Source organism: Salmo salar, chromosome ssa01 (genome assembly GCF_905237065.1).
Source record: "Salmo salar chromosome ssa01, Ssal_v3.1, whole genome shotgun sequence".
NCBI lineage: Eukaryota > Metazoa > Chordata > Actinopteri > Salmoniformes > Salmonidae > Salmo > Salmo salar.
The window spans coordinates 50058718-50080617 of record NC_059442.1 but is presented as its reverse complement, the minus strand read 5'-3'; the positions used below and the strand labels follow the sequence as shown (position 1 = coordinate 50080617).

The following is a 21900-nucleotide window of genomic DNA, read 5'->3' as shown; positions in this document are numbered from 1 at the left end:
ACTCGTGCCCTGTGGATGGGGGCATTGTCATTTTATGGGGAATTATTTATCTCAAATGTTCTTCATCAAAATAAAAATCAGGAAATATGTGGTCTGAAGAATTTTCTATTAGATGTAGGGTTCTTAATTAACTATTTTTACATACATGCATGTATACCATTTTATGGCTGGCTGTTTTAAGAGAAATGGTTGATTTAGCTAGAAATTCTATTTCTTGCTGCTGCTGTTTCTACTGCGCATGCGTTTCCGATTAATTTGTCGTCGGGACAGTGAACGCCGAGTGAAAGGCGATTAAATCTATAAACAAGCTGCAGATTGATTGCATGGATGAATCCACATGTTTACCTTATCAGACACGGCGGAGGACGTTTTCAATCTATTGCAAGTACATCAACTCTAGCTTTTATACAGCGGCCTTTTTTATTCGAACGAAAGGATAATCTAGTTTTGGGACGCTGGGGTCAGAGCAGGCACAGTCTTGTGAAGCTAGCCACAATAAGGATTAGCCACGCTAGTGGAACGTGCGGTTTACCTTCAAAATAAAAGTTGCCTCATTGAAAGTGATTCAAACGCATACAACAAATAGTGGAATCATTCCATATTTTGACTAGATAATGCTTAACAAGGTCGGAATGTTATAAATTAAACAAAATGCAATAGTGTGTAGATTGATGAGGGGGAAAAACGACAATCAATTTTAGAATAAGTCTGTAACGTAACAAAATGTGGAAAAAGTCAAAGGGTCTGAATACTTTCCGAATGCACTGTAAGTCCCCATTGCAATTCTAAAGTATAATACATCCAGAGTGCGAATTCAACTGATGTTTTCTTTTTTTGTGTCAAATTAACTAATTATTGTCTTTCGTTGAATTTTTATAGAACATTCCGACCTTGTTTAGCATGATCTAAATAAAGGTTGAAATAAAAATCTAGTCCATGATTCCACTATTTATATCCGTTTGAATCACGTTCAATTGGGACTTTTATTTTTAAGGCGAACCTCAAATTCCACTATTGTGGCTATTCCTTATTATGGCTAGCTTCACACAGGTCAAGTTTGCCACAGCCGCTGTGAGAATAAGCACCTGTTGGCGCAAAGGTGACAGGACAGACACAGCGCAAAACTGCTGACTCCTCGTGTCTCCTTTCACGTATCGCTGCAGCTGAATCCAGAACTAACTTTGGAGTTTAAGTTATTTGGATGTGGCAAGCCAACTGCAGACGAATGCTGAGTTTAACGAACTGGATATCTGGTAAATAAAAACCTGTTTTGTTGAATTGATTGTTTACCAATGCAATAATTGCAAATAACAGCGCTGACAGAATTGTTTAATGTGTGTAGTTTTTAAGCCACATTTGCATTGATTTGATAGATACAAAATCAAGACGTGGAAACAGCCTGAAGACCCGACATCGAATTGCATTAAATTCTACGTCGGGCATAAATGAGCATGTATGTGGATCAGGAAAATTCCTCTCAATCCCACAATCCAGAATGTTGAATGAAATTTGCCTGCGAAGCCGCTAGTGGTTTTATGGATCTTTACTATCACTTTGGCTTGATGTGTACAGCTGGTAATACACTTGTGACCTCCAGCGACCAGTTCGTACATACACCATTCTCCATTCATGCAAAGGCTTCGATTTCCTCCTTAACTAAATTGAATTATGAGAAGGCAGAAAAAAGGGGCAACTATGCTTACTTTCTGCCCCTTCAGCCTGACTGATGCAACAGGATTGGTTGAATGCGACAGGCAACATCTGGGACTAGCATTCCTAGGCATTAGTGGCTGCCCAGGCTAGAATACAATTATATTGGTCATTGGTCATTTTGCAAGTAGGAATGTGAGACAATATATCCATAGGACAATATAATTACCTGAACGTTTCAAAGTAGTATGCGTTCAGATTTCTATCACCTGAAGCATCAGCAGGAGCTCGTGCATGTGTTTACCTGGTTCTGCACGTGCTTCAGGTGACTACCAGTGCTTTTGAAAAGTTAATGTAATCATACTTTCCTGTGGATATATTGTCTCACATTCTTACCTGCAAAAGGACCAATCGCACGGACAACCAGTAAAATATAATTTTATTAAACATACTGGGTTTGTAGAGGTTGAGAGAGGAAACTTTCCTGATCCAAATGCACATTTATGTGGAATGTTGAATCCAATCCAATGCAATTCAATGTCAGGCCTTCAGGCTAATGGAAAAAGCCATCTTGCTATCTTAATTGCAGTTTGTGAGCTCGAGCTGTCAGACACGTTGACAGCTCATGGTAGATGTGGCATGTACATGTTGCCATTACAGTATTACCAATTAAACAATGAGCCAATGTCATTGACCATCCAAATATGGAATGTGTTTTGCAGGTATATATCATACTGACAAGTAGTCTTTGGATGAATTAAAAAAACACAATGTCTATGATTTGTTTTGTTTCTATATTTCAATAGCTCCCCTTCCCTTGCATTTGTTTGGCAACATTATAACTGATTGATAACTGTTAATCTTTTATCTCTGTGTGTGTGTGTGTGTGTGTGTGTGTGTGTGTGTGTGTTTTCCTGATGTTATGTAGCTACTGATGTTATGTAATTGTATGGCTCTGCAGAGACAGTCATGGGCGGGTGTGTAGGGAGGGATCAGCTGGATGGACCAGGACCTGCCAGGAACTCTACATGGAGCAAAAAACGAGGAGGTAAGAAATTCTGACTGTATAATGCTCTGCAGACAGTGGTGTAGTGGAGGGTATATGTCATATACCCACTTTTTTTCAGTGGGCATTGTGTATACTTCACTCAAAGTAGCCTATGCCTACCTGACAGAATGATATCATGATTATTTGTATCTATCCAGTGGCCATTTGTTTTGCAAACTCCATCTCATGTGCGCTACAGAAACACCGGTAACTAGGGCTGTTATGGTGACCATATTACTGCTGGCAGTCAGGAGTCATTACCGCAGTGAAATTCCACGTGACCATTGAGTCACAGTAACTACACTTCTCCAAAACTCTGCTCTGATGCTTCCGATGGTCATTAGTAGTAGCCTACCTAACTTGCTAACTGCCAGTTGCTAGTGTCCCTCTAATCACTCTGACATCAATGCAAATGCAAATCGAAAATCAAATCAAACACTTCATTAGAGCCCTGTTATTCAGAGTTTTAGCATAATATGATCACCTGTTGCGTAGCGAGAGCCAGCTCCTCATAGCTGGTTGATGCATAGGATGAAATGTGTTCTTGTTGCGCAACATTTCTATAGGCTGTGCTATGAAATTGTGTGAGAAAACAGAGTTTTGATGGCCTCTATTAAAAAGAGGAACCCATCAGCTTTCAAACAGGGTTTAAACTTTGAGCACCTCTAATTCCTAAATATTTTGGCATTCAGGTCCAAAAGGTCACTTTCTGACCTTCTATGGGCAAACACGTATTGAAAGTTTTGCTTAAATGAAAAGGGGTGTGGTCAAAAAGTGATTTAATTCAAATGGATTTACCCATATACTACATTATTTGTTTACAATGTCGCCTATGACATCAAAAACATTTGGTCCTTTTTGTTAGGATTGTCATATGATTGTACGTGGTCCTCTGTTGCTCAATTGGTAGAGCATGGAGGTTGCAATGCCAGGATAGTGGGTTTGATTCCGTGGACCACCCATACATAAAATGGATGCACGCATGACTGTTAGTCACTTTGGATAAAAGCGTAATTGGCATAATATATCAAATCTAAATGATGGTTAAGCTAATGTAAGACCCTTGTTCTAAGCATTGTTCTACAGAAGCTGTAGTCTCTGGTCTAGGCTGGTCTGCAATGGATCATACCTGGAACTTTCCAAGGCCAAGTTTGTTTCTTAACAAACAGGTAACATATACATTGGATTATACCAAGAAGTCGTCCCCCCCTCCCACCAAAGAGATGAACAATGGATTCTACCTAGAATTATCTACCCCCAAACAGCTGTACAATGGTGTATACCTTGAACTGCCCATCAACAGGTGCAATCCCATTCACAGCAGATTAGTATGGTCTGACCAGAGTTTAAAGTCTATAATGGGGTTGTGGTGTTGACTTGGGTTATTCTTGACCTCTTCCACATCTTCCCCTAAATACTAATTGGATTAGTGCTGTTGTGTAAGCATTAGCTGCCTACCTAGCCAATCTGGATAGGATACTATTGATAGATGCTGTTTATGGCATATGCAGCCAGATATTCCATCTGTCATATATTGATCCTGTGGTATTTTGGGAGGCTGTGTGTGTGTGTGTGTGTGTGTGTGTGTGTGTGTGTGTGTGTGTGTGTGTGTGTGTGTGTGTGTGTGTGTGTTTATTCAGGCATTCGTTAGTAAAGAACTGGGGAAGTGCCACAACAGCTAGCTAACCTAGCTCAGACTCCACAAGGATAACTGTAGTCGTCACGGATAGCCAAAGCGTGAGAATCTAGTCCAGGTGGTGGGATCATACCCTTGACCACTGCAACCTTCTTAGACAGAGAGACGTAAGCTCCAATTTGTGGTTGGAGACTCTGAAAGGCTGTTTTTTCTGACGCTGAGTCAGTGTTTGATTTAAACAACAGTATCTGGAACTAAGAGATTGTGTGTCTGACACACACATCAAATCGCTGGGAGAGAGAAAGAGAAGAACATGGGAGTCGCTAACTCTAGGGACTACCATCCGTACCACCCCTCACAGTCTCCCATTAAGGTGGTGCTGAAAAGTGAGTACGGATGCAGATGGACTATGGATTGTTGGAGTGCTGGATGACTGTGTTAGTGAGCCTCATCTTTCTAGAGCTGCAATTGCCAATAACATAAAAGTATTAAGTCGGTGTGTAGTTTGTTTTCCAACATGTTGAAGTGTAAGATGTGGCCATTTAGATATTAGTAACAACTTGTTATTAGGTTGTAATACATCTGTCTTAAGCTATAGTATGACGTGTTAATATAACCTACCTCACTTCATGAATTCAGTTAACAGGGAACGGGGGATGTTTATGAAGGGAAAGGGAAAGGGGGGTACCTAGTCAGTTGTCCAACTGAAGGTATTCAACTGAAATGTGTCTTCCGCATTTAACCCAACCCCTCTGAAGGGCAATGAGGAGAAGGAAGTGTGTAATGTAAATAATGGAACTTAGACTAATTATTATGGAAATATACTGTAGTAGTATCAGTAGTCAAACTTGTGTAATAACTATATAATAGTGACTATTAAAGGGCAATTCCACCACTTTTCAACCTAATTTTAATTATCTCAAACACAATACCAGTGTCTAAATATGTGAAAACGGCACATTTCTACCTTTTTGTAGAAAGAAATTCTACCCCATGACATCATCAAAAGTTAAAACAGGATTTTAAAACACTATGAAATCCACAGTGATGTGGGGAGCAACAAAATACCATCCCTCTTGCTAATCCTACCCTGTGGTGTCAGAGAAGCATTTTTTAGGACTTTTCTTCTTATTTTATTTTAAACACAGATCATAGAAAGGCTCTGTTTTCACATATGTAGGCACTGGTTTGGTGCTGGAGATAATGAATGAGGTTGAAAAGTGGCGGGATCGCTGTTAAACTCTAACATAGCCTAACCTGCAGCACACAAAGGATTTGTATGTTTCCCAGTGATGTTTGACTGTTGATGTATTGTGCACCATCTGTCAGGGCTGGAGACCAGCATCAAACCTCCATTATAGCCACTGCCTGTATGAGGGAAACATAAATTCTTTAGATTTGCATGAAATATGAGTGCATTGATGCAAGGATTTTTGTTGACTGGTATTCAAGGGAGTCACAGATTTAAACTTTAGGGGTCATTGTGCTTTGGGCTGCGCAGCAAGTACTATCCCATTCATCAGAACCTCCAGTTTCTGATCTACTCCTCTAATCTACTTCCTGGAAATGGTTTAGTAGACGGGCTGGAGTCCAGGTGGCTGCCCTGGGATCATTCTGTTAGCTCTGACCTCCCTCCTGTATTACTATACCAGTGCCATCACCCAAGGCATTGTAATGCCTATTATGTGATTCTAGGGGCAAATCAGCACTTTGTTCAGTGTTTTGCAGTCCCTGATGGACACTCCATAGCATTCACTATGTCCCTTTATGAAATAGTTACATTTAAATTTGTCCATTACAGAATAGGAGACCATGTCTCAAATATGGCTTTTCAGACAATCGTATTTCACAGTGTTTAGAAAGTTCTCACAGAGCTTGTTTTCACACTCACAGTAGTGTTTATGAAGTTGAGATTTTGATGATGCCCGAATAGAAGTGTCTTGAGTTTTATTTGCTAGTTCTTACGTCTTGTGAAGATAGGGGTGTGATTGGGACAGGCAATGTTACATCCATGTTTTTGTAAAATATGCCTCTTACATCAGATCGTCTTGAAAATGTCTCTGGAAAGCTCTCTTTCGTCAAGGTTTTATATGGTTTATAATTGTTCTCTCTTTTTTCGGTATCCTTTTTCAGCGTTATGATACCCGTAACATCCATAACGTTTGTGGATGTGATGGATATGGCTGTATCATATCTTGGCTTCAGAAGCATGTGCATTCACCACATTTTGTCTGCTTCTTCTGAAATGTATTCTTTAGACTTTTAAGCAATTGTTGATATCTTGAAAATGATGTGATATCTTAGAGAATACAATATATGCAGAAATATTGCTCATACATGGCAGTAGGGTTTTTTTAGATGCTAAGATGAAAATAGTGTTTATCCGCAATCTGTGAACCGTCCTGGACTGTCTTATTCAAATGAAACCCCCCAAAATATGCTGATTTTTGTGGTGGTGGTTATTTCTTTATTATCAAATGAGGAGAGACAAACTTTTCACACAAGTCAGACTTAAACTAAGTCTTTATTCACTTATTATTACGGAGAGCATCTCACACACACACAAGTGAATGATGTGAGTGCTCTGCCATAACGATGGCTGGTCGACGAACCACCTTTAGATGATTCGTTGAGAGCCCTGAGACAAAGAACACAAACACCTTTTATAGCAAAGATACACCCCCTTAGTCTACATGACAAACAACAGATGTGTGGAATGGGTCACAAGGTGAGACTTCGGATGAAATCATTTTATAATTCACAGCAGACGGTATCTGCCGTAAAGACTGTTCTGATTGTGTGGAAAACAGGGTCTGGCCCCCAAAACAAGGTTCCCCTCATCATTATCCATACCCGAGCCATCTCCACCCTGGTACCTCCCGGCACACAAACACCAACTCATGCTATGGAATGCTGTCTTTATGTTTTATCACCAAGGCGTCGTAAATCCACTGTCAGCATTAAGCCCCAAAGGCCCAACTCACACACAGAGTGTTCTAAGAACCCTATTCTATTCCATAAAACAACCATTTGATGCAATAGCAGTATTATAACATAATCTTGTAATTTTGCTCTCACACTTCATTCAGTGTCCAGAAAGTGGATTGGTGGTATAGGCACATTTACAGTATATTGCCTCATTTACATACTTAAATATAATATTTCAGAAATGGTGTAATAATAAAAAAAATAATTCCACTGGTTAAGATCATTTAGCTATAAACAGTGCATTCGGAAAGTATTCAGACCCCTTGACTTTTTACACATTTTGTTACGTTAGAGCCATATTCTAAAATTGATTTTCCCCCTCAATCTACATACAATACCCGTAGTGACAAAGCAAAAACTGTTTTTTAGATTTTTTTGCAAATGTATTAAAAATAAACTACTGAAATATCAAATTTTCACAAGTATTCAGACCCTTTAGTCAGTACTTTGTTGAAACATCTTTGGCAGTGATTACAACCTCAAGTCTTCTTGGGTATGACGTTACAAGCTTGGCACACCTGTATTTGGGGAGTTTCTCCCATTCTTCTCTGCAGATCCTCTCAAGCTCTGTCAGGTTGGATGGGGAACGTCCCTACACAGATATTTTCAGATCTCTCCAGAGATGTTCGATCCAGTTCAAGTCCAGGCTCTGGCTGGGCCACTCAAGGTTATTCAGAGACATGTCTCGAAGCCAGTCGTTCATTGTCTTGGCTGTGTGCTTAGGGTTGTTGTCCTCTTGGAAGGTGAACCTTCGCCCCAGTCTGAGGTCCTGAGCGCTCTGGAGCAGGTTTTCATCAACGATCCCTCTGTAATTTGCTCTGTTCATCTATCCCTCGATCCTGATTAGTCTCCCTGTCCCTGCCGCTGAAAAACATCCCCACAGCATGATGCTGCCACCACCATGCTTCACTAGGATGGTGCAGGTTTCATCCAGACGTGACACTTGGCATTCAGGTCAAAGTGTTCAATCTTGGTTTCATCAGACCAGAGAATCTTGTTTCTCATGGTCTGAGAGTCCTTTAGGTGCCTTTTGGCAAACTCCAAGCGGGCTGTCATGTTCCTTTTACTGAGGAGTGGCTTCCGTCTGGCCGCTCTACCATAAATGCCTGATTGGTGGAGTGCTGCAGAGATGGTTGTCCTTCTGGAAGGTTCTCCCATCTCCACAGAGGAACTTTGTAGCTCTATCAGAGTCACCATCGAGTGCTTGGTCACCTCCCTGACCAAGGACCTTCTCCCCTGATTGCTTAGTTTGGCCTGGCGGCCAGCTCTAGGAAGAGTCTTGGTGGTTCCAAACTTCTTCCACTTAAGAGTGATGGAGGCCACTGTATTCTTGGGATCTTCAATGCTGCAAACATTTTTTTGTACCCTTCCCAGATCTGTGCTTTGACACAATCCTGTCTCGGAGCTCTACGGACAATTCCTTTGACCTCATCGCTTGGTTTTTGCTCTGACACGCACTCTCAACTGTGGGACCTTATAGACAGGTGTGTGCCTTTCCAAATCATGTCCAATCAATTGAATTTACGACAGGTGGACTCCAATCAAGATGTAAAAACATCTCAAGTATGATCAATGGTAACAGGATGCACCTGAGCTCAATTTAGAGTCTCATAGAAAAGGATCTGAGTACTTATGTAAATAAGGTATTTCTGTTTCTTATTTTTAATACATTTGCAAAAACCTGTTTTCGCTTGGTCATTATGGGGTATTTTGCGTGTAGATTGCTGAGAAACCAAAAATTTAAGCAATTTTAGAATAAGGCTGTAACGTAACAATGTGGAAAAAGTCAAGGGGTCTGAATACTTTCCGAATGCACTGTGTGTAATGGGGAATTAATAGACACAGCAAACAATGCACACAATGAAGTTATGAAACAATGAATGGCGGGAGAGAACGCATTCTGGAGAGAGACGTGCCTTGTGCATCTGAGCCACAATTTCCATAATATTGGACCATGTCATCTCTGTGGCCTCCTCAATGGATTACTCCACAAAAAGAAACGTCCTCTCACTGTCAACTGCGTTTATTTTCAGCAAACTTAACATATGTAAATATTTGTAGGAACATAAGATTCAACAACTAAGACATAAACTGAACAAGTTCCACAAACATGTGACTAACAGAAATGGAATAATGTGTCCTGAACAAAGGGGGGGTCAAAAGTAACAGTCAGTATCTGGTGTGGCCACCAGCTGCATTAAATACTGCAGTGCATCTCCTCATGGACTGCACCAGATTTGCCAATTCTTGCTGTGAGATGTTACCCCACTCTTCCACCAAGGCACCTGCAAGTTCTCGGACATTTCTGGGTAGAATGGCCCTAGCCCTCACCGTCCGATCCAACAGTTCCCAGATGTGCTCAATGGGATTGTGATCTGGACTTTTCGCTGGCCATGGCAGAACACTGACATTTCTGTCTTGCAGGAAATCATGCACAGAACGAGCACTATGGCTGGTGGCATTGTCATGCTGGAGGGTCATGTCAGGATGAGCCTGCAGTAAGGGTACCACATGAGGGATGAGGATGTCTGCGTTGAGATTGCCTGCAATGACAACAAGCTCAGTCCGATGATGCTGTGACACACCGCCCCAGACCATGACAGACACTCCACCTCCAAATTGATCCCGCTCCAGAGTACAGGCCTCGGTGTAACGCTCATTACTTCAACAATAAACGTGAATCCGACCATCTCCCCTGGTGAGACAAAATCGCGACTCGTCAGTGAAGAGCAGTTTTTTCCAGTCCTGTCTGGTCCAGCGACTGTGGGTTTGTGCCCATAGGTGACATTGTTGCCGGTGATGTCTGGTGAGGACCTGCCTTATAACAGGCCTACAAGCCCTCAGTCCAGCCTCTCTCAGCCTATTGCGGACAGTCTGAGCACTGATGGAGGGATTTTGCGTTTCTGGTGTAAGTCGGGAAGTTGTTGCTGCCATCCTGTACCTGTCCCGCAGGTGTGATGTTCGGATGTACCGATTCTGTGCAGGTGTTGTTACACATGGTCTGCTACTGCGAGGACGATCAGCTGTCCGTCCTGTCTCCCTGTAGCTCTGTCTTAGGCGTCTCACAGTACGGACATTGCAATTTATTGCCTTGGCCACATCTGCAGTCCTCATGCCTCCTTGCAGCATGCCTAAGGCACGTTCACGCAGATGAGCAGGGACCCTGGGCATCTTTCTTTTGGTGTTATTCAGAGTCAGTAGAAAGGCCTCTTTAGTGTCCTAAGTTTTCAAAACTGTGACCTTAATTGCCTACCGTCTGTAAGCTGTTAGTGTCTTAACAACCGTTCCACAGGTGCATGTTAATTCATTGTTTTTGGTTCATTGAACAAGCATGGGAAACAGTGTTTAACGTCTTTGGGCTCATTGGGACGCTAGCGTCCCACCTCGACAACATCCTGTGAAATTGCAGAGCGCCAAATTCAAATTACAAAAATAGTAATAATAAACATTCATGAAAATACAAGTGTTAAACATCGGTTAAAAGATTAGTTTGTTAATCCAGCCGCTTTGTCAGATTTCAAAAAGGCTTTACGGCGAAAGCATACCATGCGATTATCTGAGGACAGCACCCGCATACAAAAGCATACAAACATTTCTCAACCAAGCAGAGGCGTCACGAAAGTCAGAAATAGCGATAAAATAAATCACTTACCTTTGAAGATCTTCCTCTGTTGGCTATCCAAAGGGTCCCAGCTACACAATAAATGGTTGTTTTGTTCGATAAAGTCCCTCTTTATATCCCAAAAACTCAGTTTTGTTGGAGCATTTTGTTCAGTAATCCACTGGCTCAAAGGCGGTCAAAACACGCAGACGAATACATCCTAATAGTACCGGTAAAGTTCGTCGAAACATGTCAAACAATGTTTATAATTAATCCTTAGGTTGTCAATTATCTAAATAATCGATAATATTTCAACCGGACAATAGCGTATTCAATAGAAAGGGAAAAAGAACGAAGAGCGTGCACACAGTCGCGCGCAAACCAGTACTGCATGATTCCATAGACCACATACCAAAAGGTCTTATTCTTCGTCATTTTTCAGAAAACAAGCCTGAAACCATGTCTAAAGACTGTTGACATCTAGTGGAAGCCATAGGAACTGCAATCTGGCCCCTAAACTCTTATATAGTCAATAGGCTTTCAATGGAAAACAACTCGCATCAAAAAAAATCCCATTTCCTGGATGGATTTTCCTCAGGTTTTCTCCTGCCATATCAGTTCTGTTATACTCACAGATGTTATTTTAACCGTTTTGGAAACTTCACAGAGTGTTTTCTATCCAGTGCTTCCAATTATATGCATATCCTAGCTTCTGGGCCTGGGTAACAGGCAGTTTACTTTGGGCACGTCAGTCACCCGAAATTCCGAGTACTGCCCCCTAGCCCAAAAAAGGTAAAACCCTTTACAATGAAGATCTGTGAAGTTATTTGGATTTTTACTAATTATCTTTGAAAGACAGGGTCCTGAAAATGGGACGTTTATTTTTTTTGCTCGGCGTTTATTTTTTTTGCTCAGTTTAGTATGTTCTATGGATGGTCTTAAACTGCAGTAATTTATGTCTGAGATAATATGAACATGACTGGGCATTCAAACATATCTGTATCCATTCATCATCATCAATAGCTTCTCCCAGGTCTTCCTCACAAGGACACCAATAAGAAGAAGAGACTTGCTTGGGCCAAGAAACACGAGCAATGGACATTAGACCGGTGGAAATCTGTCCTTTGATCTGATGAGTCCAAATGTGAGATTTTTGGTTCCAAACGCTGTGTCTTTGTGAGGCGCAGACTAGGTGAATGGATGATCTCCGCATGTGTGGTTCCCACCGTGAAGCATGGAGGAGGAGGTGTGATGGTGCTTTTCTGGTGACAGTGTCTGTGATTTATTTAGAATTCAAGGTACACTTAATCAGCATGGCTACCACAGCATTCTGCAGCGATACGCCATCCCATCTGGTTTGAGCTTAGTGGGACTATCATTTGTTTTTCAACAGGACAATGACCCAACACACCTCCAGGCTGTGTAAGGGCTATTTGAACAAGAAGGTGATGGAATGCTGCATCAGATGACCCAGCCTCCACAATCACCTGACCTCAACCCATTTGAGATGTTTTGGGATGAGTTGGACCACAGAGTGAAGGAAAAGCAGCCCAGCATCAGCTCAGCATCTGTGGGAACTCAAGAGAGGAAAAGCAGAGAGAGTAAAGTATTCCAGGTGAAGCTGGTTGAGAGAATGACGAGTGTGCAGCTGTCATCAATGCAAAGGGTGGCTACTTTGAAGAATCTAAGATATAAAATACACTTTTTTGGTTACTACATGATTCCATGTGTTATTTCATAGTTTTGATGTCTTCACTATTATTCTACAATGTAGAAAATAGTGAAACTAAAGAAAAACCCTTGAATGAGTAGGTGTGTTCAAACTTTTGACTAGTACTGTAGCTAGCTAACGTTAGCCAACTTTTGGCTAGCTCTAATGGTACATCAACTGATGAAAACAAGCCAAGTGAAATTACTTCTGTTGAAATGGGACAAAAGGCTACAAAACATTTCCATACACACAACAGTTGACAGATGGCTAGAGACTAGAGCTGAACTGGCTGTGGTATCTACTAGCTAGCTACAGTGGTTCTAACTTAAAAGTTTTGTCATACTGCAGCACACCTTGCGGGTTGCCGCAGAATTCTATGGCACGTTATTTAATTGTCAGCCATTGTTACCATTAATGCTAGTTAGTGCTAGTTTGACCACCAGAGGGCATCTTTGTGAAGCATTTGATAGCCTTCAATATTGACTGTACTAGAGAATTAAAACCCTTTTTTTGTAAGAACATAGTATATGGGATTGATTTTTAAGAAATGTAGCTTAATTAATTTGATTAATATTATGGTATTTCTATTCCAAGAAAAACGAAATCCTCAGGGGAACGGAAAATATGGAGCTGTACAACGTGACGGCCGGGAGTAGGTTACAGAACTAAGAGCATAACATTTCCACACCCTAATTGTAGTCTAACCAATACCCAAATGGAGATTCAGTGAAAATATATTTTTTTGTGATTTATCAAGACCAATCCCCATGCTTGTCTCAGAGCAGTGCGACACGGTGCTGAAATAGTTGATCATTCGCAGGTAGGCTATTGCTTCAAATCCAATTGCTTCTAACTTCAATATGCTTTTTAAATAAATAATACCGACACCACTTTTAACAGCACATTACTCAACACTAGTGAGACTCATGTCGCCTACGGTAGACCTACAGAATATCTACAAATATTTGTTTCAATAACATTTGGGAGGATTCTAAGGGCCATTTTTCGTTAGGGCAAATCTGATCTGTGAGAATATCTTAGCAGCTTTTATATAATTCTTAATTAATAATAATAATTTAGCGCCGCCCTATGGGACTTTCCAATCACGGTCGGATGTGATACAGCCTGGATTCAAACCAGAGATTGTAGTGAATCCTCTTGCACTAAGATGCAGTGCCTACGCGACTGCGCCACTCGGGAGCCGTGATCAAGATTACCACTATATATTGTCCTGCTAATAGCCCATTACACTTGTGAAAAACAAGATACACTTGTGAAAAACAAGGTTAATAATAATTATAATACTTTTTTCCCCTTACACTTGTTAAAGGTTCCAATTGCTAAAGTTTTTTTTAATCAATTAGTATATTTGAGTTTAACCACAATTTTTATTGTATTATTTGTTCGGTCTTTTCTGGTGGATTAAACTGAAATTGCAACCAACTTTCTATGGCTTGTTTAAAAAAATAACGATATTTTGGAGATAAAATAATGTAAAGTGAATGAGGAAAATGGCCATCCTTTAACATGGGGTGAGACATTGCTATTAATTTGAAAATAAAGGCAGTTTGTTATTTAGAATTATTTATTTCTGTTTTTAGAGGGAGAGAAACCAAAAGTCTACCGTCACCTCATGGGTCTCCCGGTCACGGCCAGCACTGGTATTGAACCAGCATCTGTAGCAACGCAGTTTGCACTGCGATGCAGTGTCTTATACCACTGTGCCACTCGGGCGCTGCACAACGTGACTGGTCGGGAGTAGGCTACAGTACTACAGTAAGAGCAAAATAATCCTAACATTTCCACACCCTAATTGTAGTCTAGGTTTCTCTTAGAATAAAAACCTTAGTGTAAATACAGTTTTACTAAGTAATACTGACAAGTGTAACCAAAAAAAGTATTTTTCTGGGTGTGCATGTTCAGGACAGAGGAATAGCAATTCTTACGCTATTGTTCTAAATTGAATCACCTTCTTCATCCTCATCATTCAGTTAATTGAAATTCAATTTTGAAGTCGTGCACAATTATCAGTTTCTATTTGGTTTATGTCGCCCATTCATTGTCAGTTAGAGACAAAGTAGCGCCTTGGGACCCAAAAGCATAATTAGTGCTCTAACTCCCCCTTGCTCTGGCCTGGAGCAATGAAGTAGTGACGCAGGGTACTGTACTAAACCACAATTTACCTCTAAGTCCCGCAGCATAATCTCAAAACTTTTAGTTGAGCAATCACAGTAGCTCATTCTCTTGAGACACATCTTCAGTCGAGAGGGGATGAACCATTACTGTAGTAACGTTACGTTTCTGTTACACTACTAGCTCAGCACTGGAAATAAATGTTGCTGCCCCTATCATCGCCAAGCCTGTCTCTGACCTTTTTTAACCTGTCTCTCCTCTCTGGGGAGGTTCTCATTTCTTGGAAGGCAGCTACGGTGCGTCCTTTATTTAAAGGGGCAGATCAAGCTGATCCTAACTGTTATAGGCCAATTTCTATTTTGCCCTGTTTATCAAAAGTGTTGGAAAAACTGACTGGCTTTCTTGACGTCTATTGTATTCTCTCGGGTACGCAATCTCGTTTCCGCTCAGGTTTTGGATGTGTCACTGCAACCTTAAAGGTCCTCAATGATGTCACCATTGCCCTTGATTCTAAGCAAAGTTGTGCTGCTATTTTGATTGACTTGGCCAAAGCTTTTGATATGGTAGACCATTCCATTCTTGTGGGCCAGCTAAGGAGTATTGGTGTCTCTGAGGGGTCTTTGGCCTGGTTTGCTAACTACCTCTCTCAAAGAGTGCCGTGTATAAAGTCAGAACATCTGCTGTCGCAGCTACTGCCTGTGACCAAGGGAGTATCTGGGTCATGTCCCCCCTGTTCCCAGTGATAGTTGCACCTCTGGTTGTACACTTTCCATTCCCATTTCAGGTTTATGTTTGTTCGTGATCTAAGAAATATGGATTTGTTTCAGAATGCAGTTGTTTATCATAATTTTGAGGTCCGTTGAGTCTGTAGCAGTCACCTGTCAGTCTCCACTCAACACTCACCTTTCAGAGCAATGCATCATGGGATAGCAGGAGCTAAATCCTGTTATGTGGTGCCTGATTACTGCAGTAATCCACTGGACTGTTGTCCACTAAAATGAGTGTGTGTGTGTATGTAACTCTGGATAGTCCACTGCACTATAAATAATCACTTTGATTCCCCCCCCTCTCTCTCTGAATCAAAGTGACCTTAGTTTCCTGTACTGTATACTCCACTACGACCACAATGACTACCACTATTATACCTAGAGTCTCTACGCTGAAGATGCTTACAGAGGGGTACACACACCTCTTCTTGAGATGTGCTTCAGCAGTATAAAGTTAAGCCCCAGATATCCCTGAACCTTACATATGGATCTCTGGCCAATCTTTAAACCTTGTGAGACCTAGGGACCTAGGCCAACCTGGCAACCACGGGGGAGATTTACTCAAAGGTTTCTGGTTTTCTCAGAGGCAGACATTGACAGGGTGCCTAAATAACTATTCCTGTTGAGGGTTACTTTCTGCCTCGTTACATTTACTTGTCACCTTTTTATATAATGATTGGTGTTTATTGTTATTCTGTAGTTCTGTCCATCCTGTAAGCTGATTGTTATCCACCTTGAAGATGAATGCATCTGATCTTCATGTTACATGCAGAGTTTAGTTTTTCTAGAATGTGGTGTGCTTGCATGTTGAGGTCCAGGACTATTCACTTCTGTACTATTTTGTCAAATTATACGATTCTGCTTTGGTTGTTTCTGTTCTCCCTACATGTTTTCTCACTCACTGTTCCTCAATTGATGCCATGAGTCAAAGACAGACAAGAGAATAGTCTGTGGATGTCTACTACTTCTGAATATAGACAAGCCCCCTAATAATCCTTTATACAATGGCTAGCTCCGGCCACGCATGATTGGCATTTGAAAATGACAATGAATGAGAGCTGGTAAGCTAAACTCTGTAATAAGTGTTCTATTGCATGATATTCAGAGGAATGGCCGTGTACATTCAGATCGAAACGCTGAATTAAATATCCTCATTAAATATACGCAACCTGATGTATTTACTTTTTCTTTATTTCCATTCAGGACGCAATGAGCCCCTGAAGAAGGAGTGCCCTAAATGGAAGAGTGAGTACCCTATGACTGAGGGCCAGCTGAGGAGTAAGAGGGATGAGTTTTGGGACACGGCGCCAGCCTTTGACGGCAGGAAGGAGATTTGGGACGCGCTCCGAGCGGCAGCAGTGGCTGCAGAGGTTAACGACCTGGAACTGGCTCAGGCCATAGTGGACGGAGCCTGCATCACACTACCACACGGTGAGACACGCATGCGCGTACACGCACGCAGACACACAAACTCACACGCACGTTCCATCTCAATAACTAACTTGTAACATCTAACTAATATAACATTAGTATTTATAACATTTGGCACCAACCTGACGGACATTATAATGCTATATCAAACCTATGCCTTAGCCCAAATCGACCCCAAAAGTGTTCTCCGGCTGTCACCATAGGAGAACCCTTTTTGGTTCCAGGTAAAATCCTTTTTGGTTCCAGTTAGAATCATTTTTGGTTTCATGTAGAATCTCCCTGTGGAAAGGGTTCTACATGGAACCCAAAACGGTTCTGCTTAGAACCAACAAGGGTTCTTCAAAGGGTTCTCCTATTGCAACATCCAAAGAACCCTATTAGGTTTTAGATAGGGAGTGTAATGCACTTGTGGAGATCTGAATGGATTGCACTGGCGTCAATATAGTAATAGCTCCACCATGTATTTTTATAGCCTGGGTGATGTATCCTGATGGAACCAGCCTGATCACATGACAGAGGGCTTACCATTTATGTTTCACTTAACACTGCGATCAGTCTGGTTCCACCAGGCTACGGGTGACATAATTCATGACCAGTTAGCTGATTTGAGATCTGTGTGTCTCTGTGGTTGTCAGATTACTGCTGTGTAGTTATATAATAGTCCTGGGCAGCATGACAAGACCTCAGGGATTTAGCTACATAGACATTATGGACACAGCAGAGGGGGAAAGCTCCTCTCCAATGTATGTGCGTGTTTGACATGTGGTATTGCATCATTCTAGTATTATTTTCTAAACAGAACATTGCAAAATCGGGTGTGTTTCAGCAGGGCGAGAGCAAAAGCCTGCGCTGTAGATCCGGGCACAGGTTTGGCCACCTCTAGTCTAGGGGTCCCTAGAGGCTGGGGGTTGATTTGTCACTGAGTGTTACTTCTCACTGAGTGTTACTGAGGTTTGTTTTGTGTCTATCTGTCCCATCCAGGTACACTGACAGAGAGTTATGATGAGCTGGGGAACCGCTACCAGCTTCCTGCCTACACTCTAACCCCTCCCACCAACCTCATCACTGAATGCACCAATGAGAGCCAAGCTCCCAATCTAAAGGAGCAGAAAAAGCCTCCCTCTCCTCCTAAAGAGGAGTTCCAGCTACGAGTACGTCTCTCGTGCGGTAAGAGAGACACCCTATTCCTTTTGTCATTTAGTTGTTCAATTTCTCTCTGGGGTTCTTCATTGAGATAAGAGGGGTACACTATGAATCTAGATAGATGTACTCAGGCTTTTCTGAAATTAACTACCTTCAGTTAACTTCACATTCAAGCTCAGGCTTCATTCATGTTACAAAGGTAAATATTGATCGAACACCTGCCTACATCCTATCATTACCAGCCTGCTCGAGCTGGGCTTGTAACGGCGTGTTCATGTCGCACATGACTAGTTGCAAGTCAACCCATGGGGGAGTCAGTGCCACATTTTCATTTTTGCCCAAATCAAAATGAAAGAAAAGTTAACCTGCAAATTCAGCAGACTATGGTGTGAAATGTGCTATTAGAAGTTTTACTGCGTGTGACGTTTCAAATACATCCTATCATTACTAACTGTGTTGTGTGATATGTATTTGAATATGACTATTAAAAAAAAAATATTCCTCAAATATGGTCCGGAGAACAAAGGGATGATGATGCACTCTTTGCAAGAAGGAGGGAATCTAATTTGATTGGTCTTCAACTCACGGCTCAGACTTTTGTCACCGGTTATCCCGAGTTGACCAAAGTTAGCTCGCTTACTCCTCTATCTAGATTAGAGTAGTACACCACTCAGGATAAGTCCATGCCCAATCCCCAGGGTCATTCCAATACTAATAATCATCATCTTGTTTGACAGTGTGTTGAAGCTCTAGATTTGGCCTTATTTTTCAGCTTGTTTATGAAGAAATGCAGCTGCCATGACTGAAGCCAAACGAGAGTTGTCTTGGGGGGGGGGGTCTTTGTACATTCACTCTGCCAAAACAGTACACAGTTAGTCACTCACCCTTTTAGCTAACTTGAAACCATCTAACCAGGTCTTGGGTCTTGAAATCGCCTATGCCAGCGGTTCTCAGACTTTTGTGATGGCAAATTCATCAGGGACCCCCTCGTAACTTGAGTGAGATAAAAAATAGCATACAAGGAGTTTTACTATGATTTCGGCAGTGCATGGCTGGGTGAACCAAGTCTCGGCCCTGGGAAGGAACTTTTTAAAGGCTCTCCTCTTGGCATCTTAGAGGAAATGTTGCAGTTTTAAAGCTAATTTCCAGCGATTTTACACATTTTGCCATGAGGCAGAGAGAAATGTTGCAGTTTTAAACCTTGAAGCTAGAGTTCTTAATTGAAAGACACCATTCTACATTCCTGAACAGACCCCTGATTGTAGAAGTAACTTGACCAATGTCTTTCTCCTCCACAGGTAAGGACCTACGTATAAGCGCCTCCATGTCAGACTCCATTTCCCAGCTGAAGACAGCCCTGGAGGGGCAGGAGGACATTGAAGCGGCCCACCAACGCTGGTTCTTTGCAGGGAAACTGCTAACAGATAAGACCCGGCTCCAGGACACTAAGATACAAAAAGACTTTGTGGTCCAGGTCATCGTGAACAACTACTCACCCGTAACCAAACTCATACCAAACTGAGAGAGAGAGAGAGAGAGGTGGCGCAAGGCCTTGTTTCACTCCTCTGGAATTTAAACACACCAGGGTTGTGTTCATTAGCGCATACTGTAGGGAAACGTTTTGCAACAGAAAACAAACATGTTTTTATTGTACATGTTCAGATAGTTCCTCCAAGTTTCGGACCACTTTCTTACATTTCATGTCTAGTGGACACGACCCTGGACTGTTGGTTACTGCAAAGGAATTTGGCGTATAATATTTGATAATTAGTTTACGTTTGCTTTTGTATTTCTTATCCTCTTTTTGTATTTCCCAATATTTTCCTAATAATCCCACATTGTTAATTTGTGTATTTTCACTCCGTATGTGTAGCCTGGCAAAGAACTGACAAACTGTAGACTGAACTGGAAGAGAATCATGGCATGAGGAGAATTTACTACAGTGCGTCTGTCTGTCTACAGATTATCCACTACCATTACACCTCTGTCCCCGACAGTATATGAATTATTTTCCTTGTGAGTGTGTCCTTGTGTTCATCTGGAACTTTGAACTATGAATAGGGTTGGACAGTGGAAGGTATCCTGCCTGATGATACAAATATTCTATTGGATCTCTATTTAAAAGCCATTCTATTTGTACTATTTCTATTGTCTGATCGTTACATAATGGTAAAGAAGAATATTGACAGATTTATGAAAGAATGTTTACATACTGTTTCAATGCTTGTTTAATTGTGAATATATATTTAATAAGCAGAAATGTATTTTTAAGTGAAAATGTTCAAGAAAAGTCAACAATGTGATGAACAAATGAATATACTGGTTTATAAGGTGGAAATAGCTGATTTGATTTTCTCTTTTTCCAACTAGGTATGGATAACATGCTGTAGTTTTGTATGCTCCAAAGTGCACTAAAAGTGGATGAATATTTGTGAATGAATTTATGAATAAACATTCTAAATGAATCAAACCTCTTTATTTGATTCAGAATTTTGTGCATAAAGGCTCTAAACCAGTTTTGTTTTTTCATGAAGTAGGTAGATTCATAAATACCTTCCTAACCCTAAATAATCTACAAGATTAGATGTTTTTAAATCTACTAAATTTCTTCATAAAGTAAGTCTGAATACCAAATACTGAGTGCTTAAATCAAAACGCTTAAAAAAATCATACATTTCCTAAGTCTGAATCGTCCCCTGAGTAATGACAAAATGTCACTACAAATGGTAACAGTGTCAAAAACTGTTTTTATGGTAGTCAAGTGTATACATTTAAATTACTAGTGTAGAAAAATTGGGGCTAGTAGTAGAAGTAGTGACTGTATTACAAATATACTGAACAAAAATATAAGCACTGGTCCCATGTTTCATGATCTGAAATAAAAGATCCCAGAAATGTTCAATAAGCACAAAAAGCTTATTTCTCTCAAATTGAGTGCACAAATATGTTTACAACCCTTTTAGTGAGCATTTCTACTTTGCCGAAATAATCCATTCACAGGACAGGTGTGGCATACCAAGAAGCTGATTAATCAGCGTGATCATTACACAGGTGCACCTTGTGCTGGGGACAATAAAAGGCCACTCTAAAATGTGCAGTTTTGTCACACAACACAATGCCACATATGTCTCAAGTTTTGAGGGCTTGCTGACTGCAGGAACGTCCACCAGAGCTGTTGCCAGAGAATTTTATGTTAATTTCTCTACCATAAGCGTAGTTTCAGAGAATTCGGCAGTATGTCCAACAGGACTCAACCGCAGGCCACGTGCAACCACGCCAGCCCAGGACCTCCACATCCGGCTTTTTCACTTGCGGGATCGTCTGAGACCAGCCAACTGGACAGCTGATGAAACTGGGATTGCACAACCAAAGAATTTCTGCCCAAACTGTCAGAAACCGTCTCAAGGAAACTCATCTACGTGCTCATCATCCTCACCAGGATCTTGACCTGACTGCAGTTCAGTGTCATAACCGACTTCAGTGGGCAAATGCTAACCTTCCATGACCACTGGCATGCTGGAGAAGTGTGCTCTTCACAGATGAATCCTGGTTTGAACTGTACCGGACAGATGGCAGACAGCGTGTATGACCTCGTGTGCTTAAGCGGTTTGCTGATGTCAATGTTGTGAACAGCATGCCCCATAGTGGCTGTGGGGTTATGGTATGGGCAGGCATAAACTACAGACAACAAACACAATTGCATTTTATCGATGGCAATTTGAATGCACAGATATACCATGACAAGATCCTGAGGCCCATTGTCGTGCCATTCATACGCCGCTATCACCTCAT

At 41.3% G+C, this 21900-nt stretch overlaps 1 protein-coding gene across 2 annotated transcripts; it reads left to right on the top strand.

The window, feature by feature from the left end:
* The first annotated feature begins 833 nt into the window (after window positions 1-833).
* On the top strand, window positions 834-20573 carry ubtd1a (ubiquitin domain containing 1a). 2 transcript variants are annotated; one of them, XM_014200703.2, is made up of 5 exons: window positions 834-1253; window positions 2612-2698; window positions 16738-16965; window positions 17947-18132; window positions 19407-20573. In XM_014200703.2, exons 1-5 carry the CDS (start codon window positions 1202-1204, stop codon window positions 19628-19630), a joined length of 777 nt encoding a protein of 258 aa, XP_014056178.1. In that variant the 5' UTR covers window positions 834-1201; the 3' UTR covers window positions 19631-20573. The 2 variants fall into 2 exon arrangements, with proteins under 2 accessions (XP_014056178.1, XP_014056195.1); XM_014200720.2 differs by lacking the exons at window positions 834-1253; window positions 2612-2698 and adding an exon at window positions 4437-4720.
* Window positions 20574-21900: the final 1327 nt, after the last annotated feature.

Bases quoted from the DNA above. Each gene is read 5' to 3' on its own strand.
- ubtd1a (XM_014200703.2), top strand. From the start codon at position 1,202: ATGTGGCAAGCCAACTGCAGACGAATGCTGAGTTTAACGAACTGGATA. The intron at 2,699-16,737 runs GTAAGAAATTCT...ATTTCCATTCAG, and splicing joins ATGGAGCAAAAAACGAGGAG to GACGCAATGAGCCCCTGAAG. The intron at 16,966-17,946 runs GTGAGACACGCA...TGTCCCATCCAG, and splicing joins CTGCATCACACTACCACACG to GTACACTGACAGAGAGTTAT.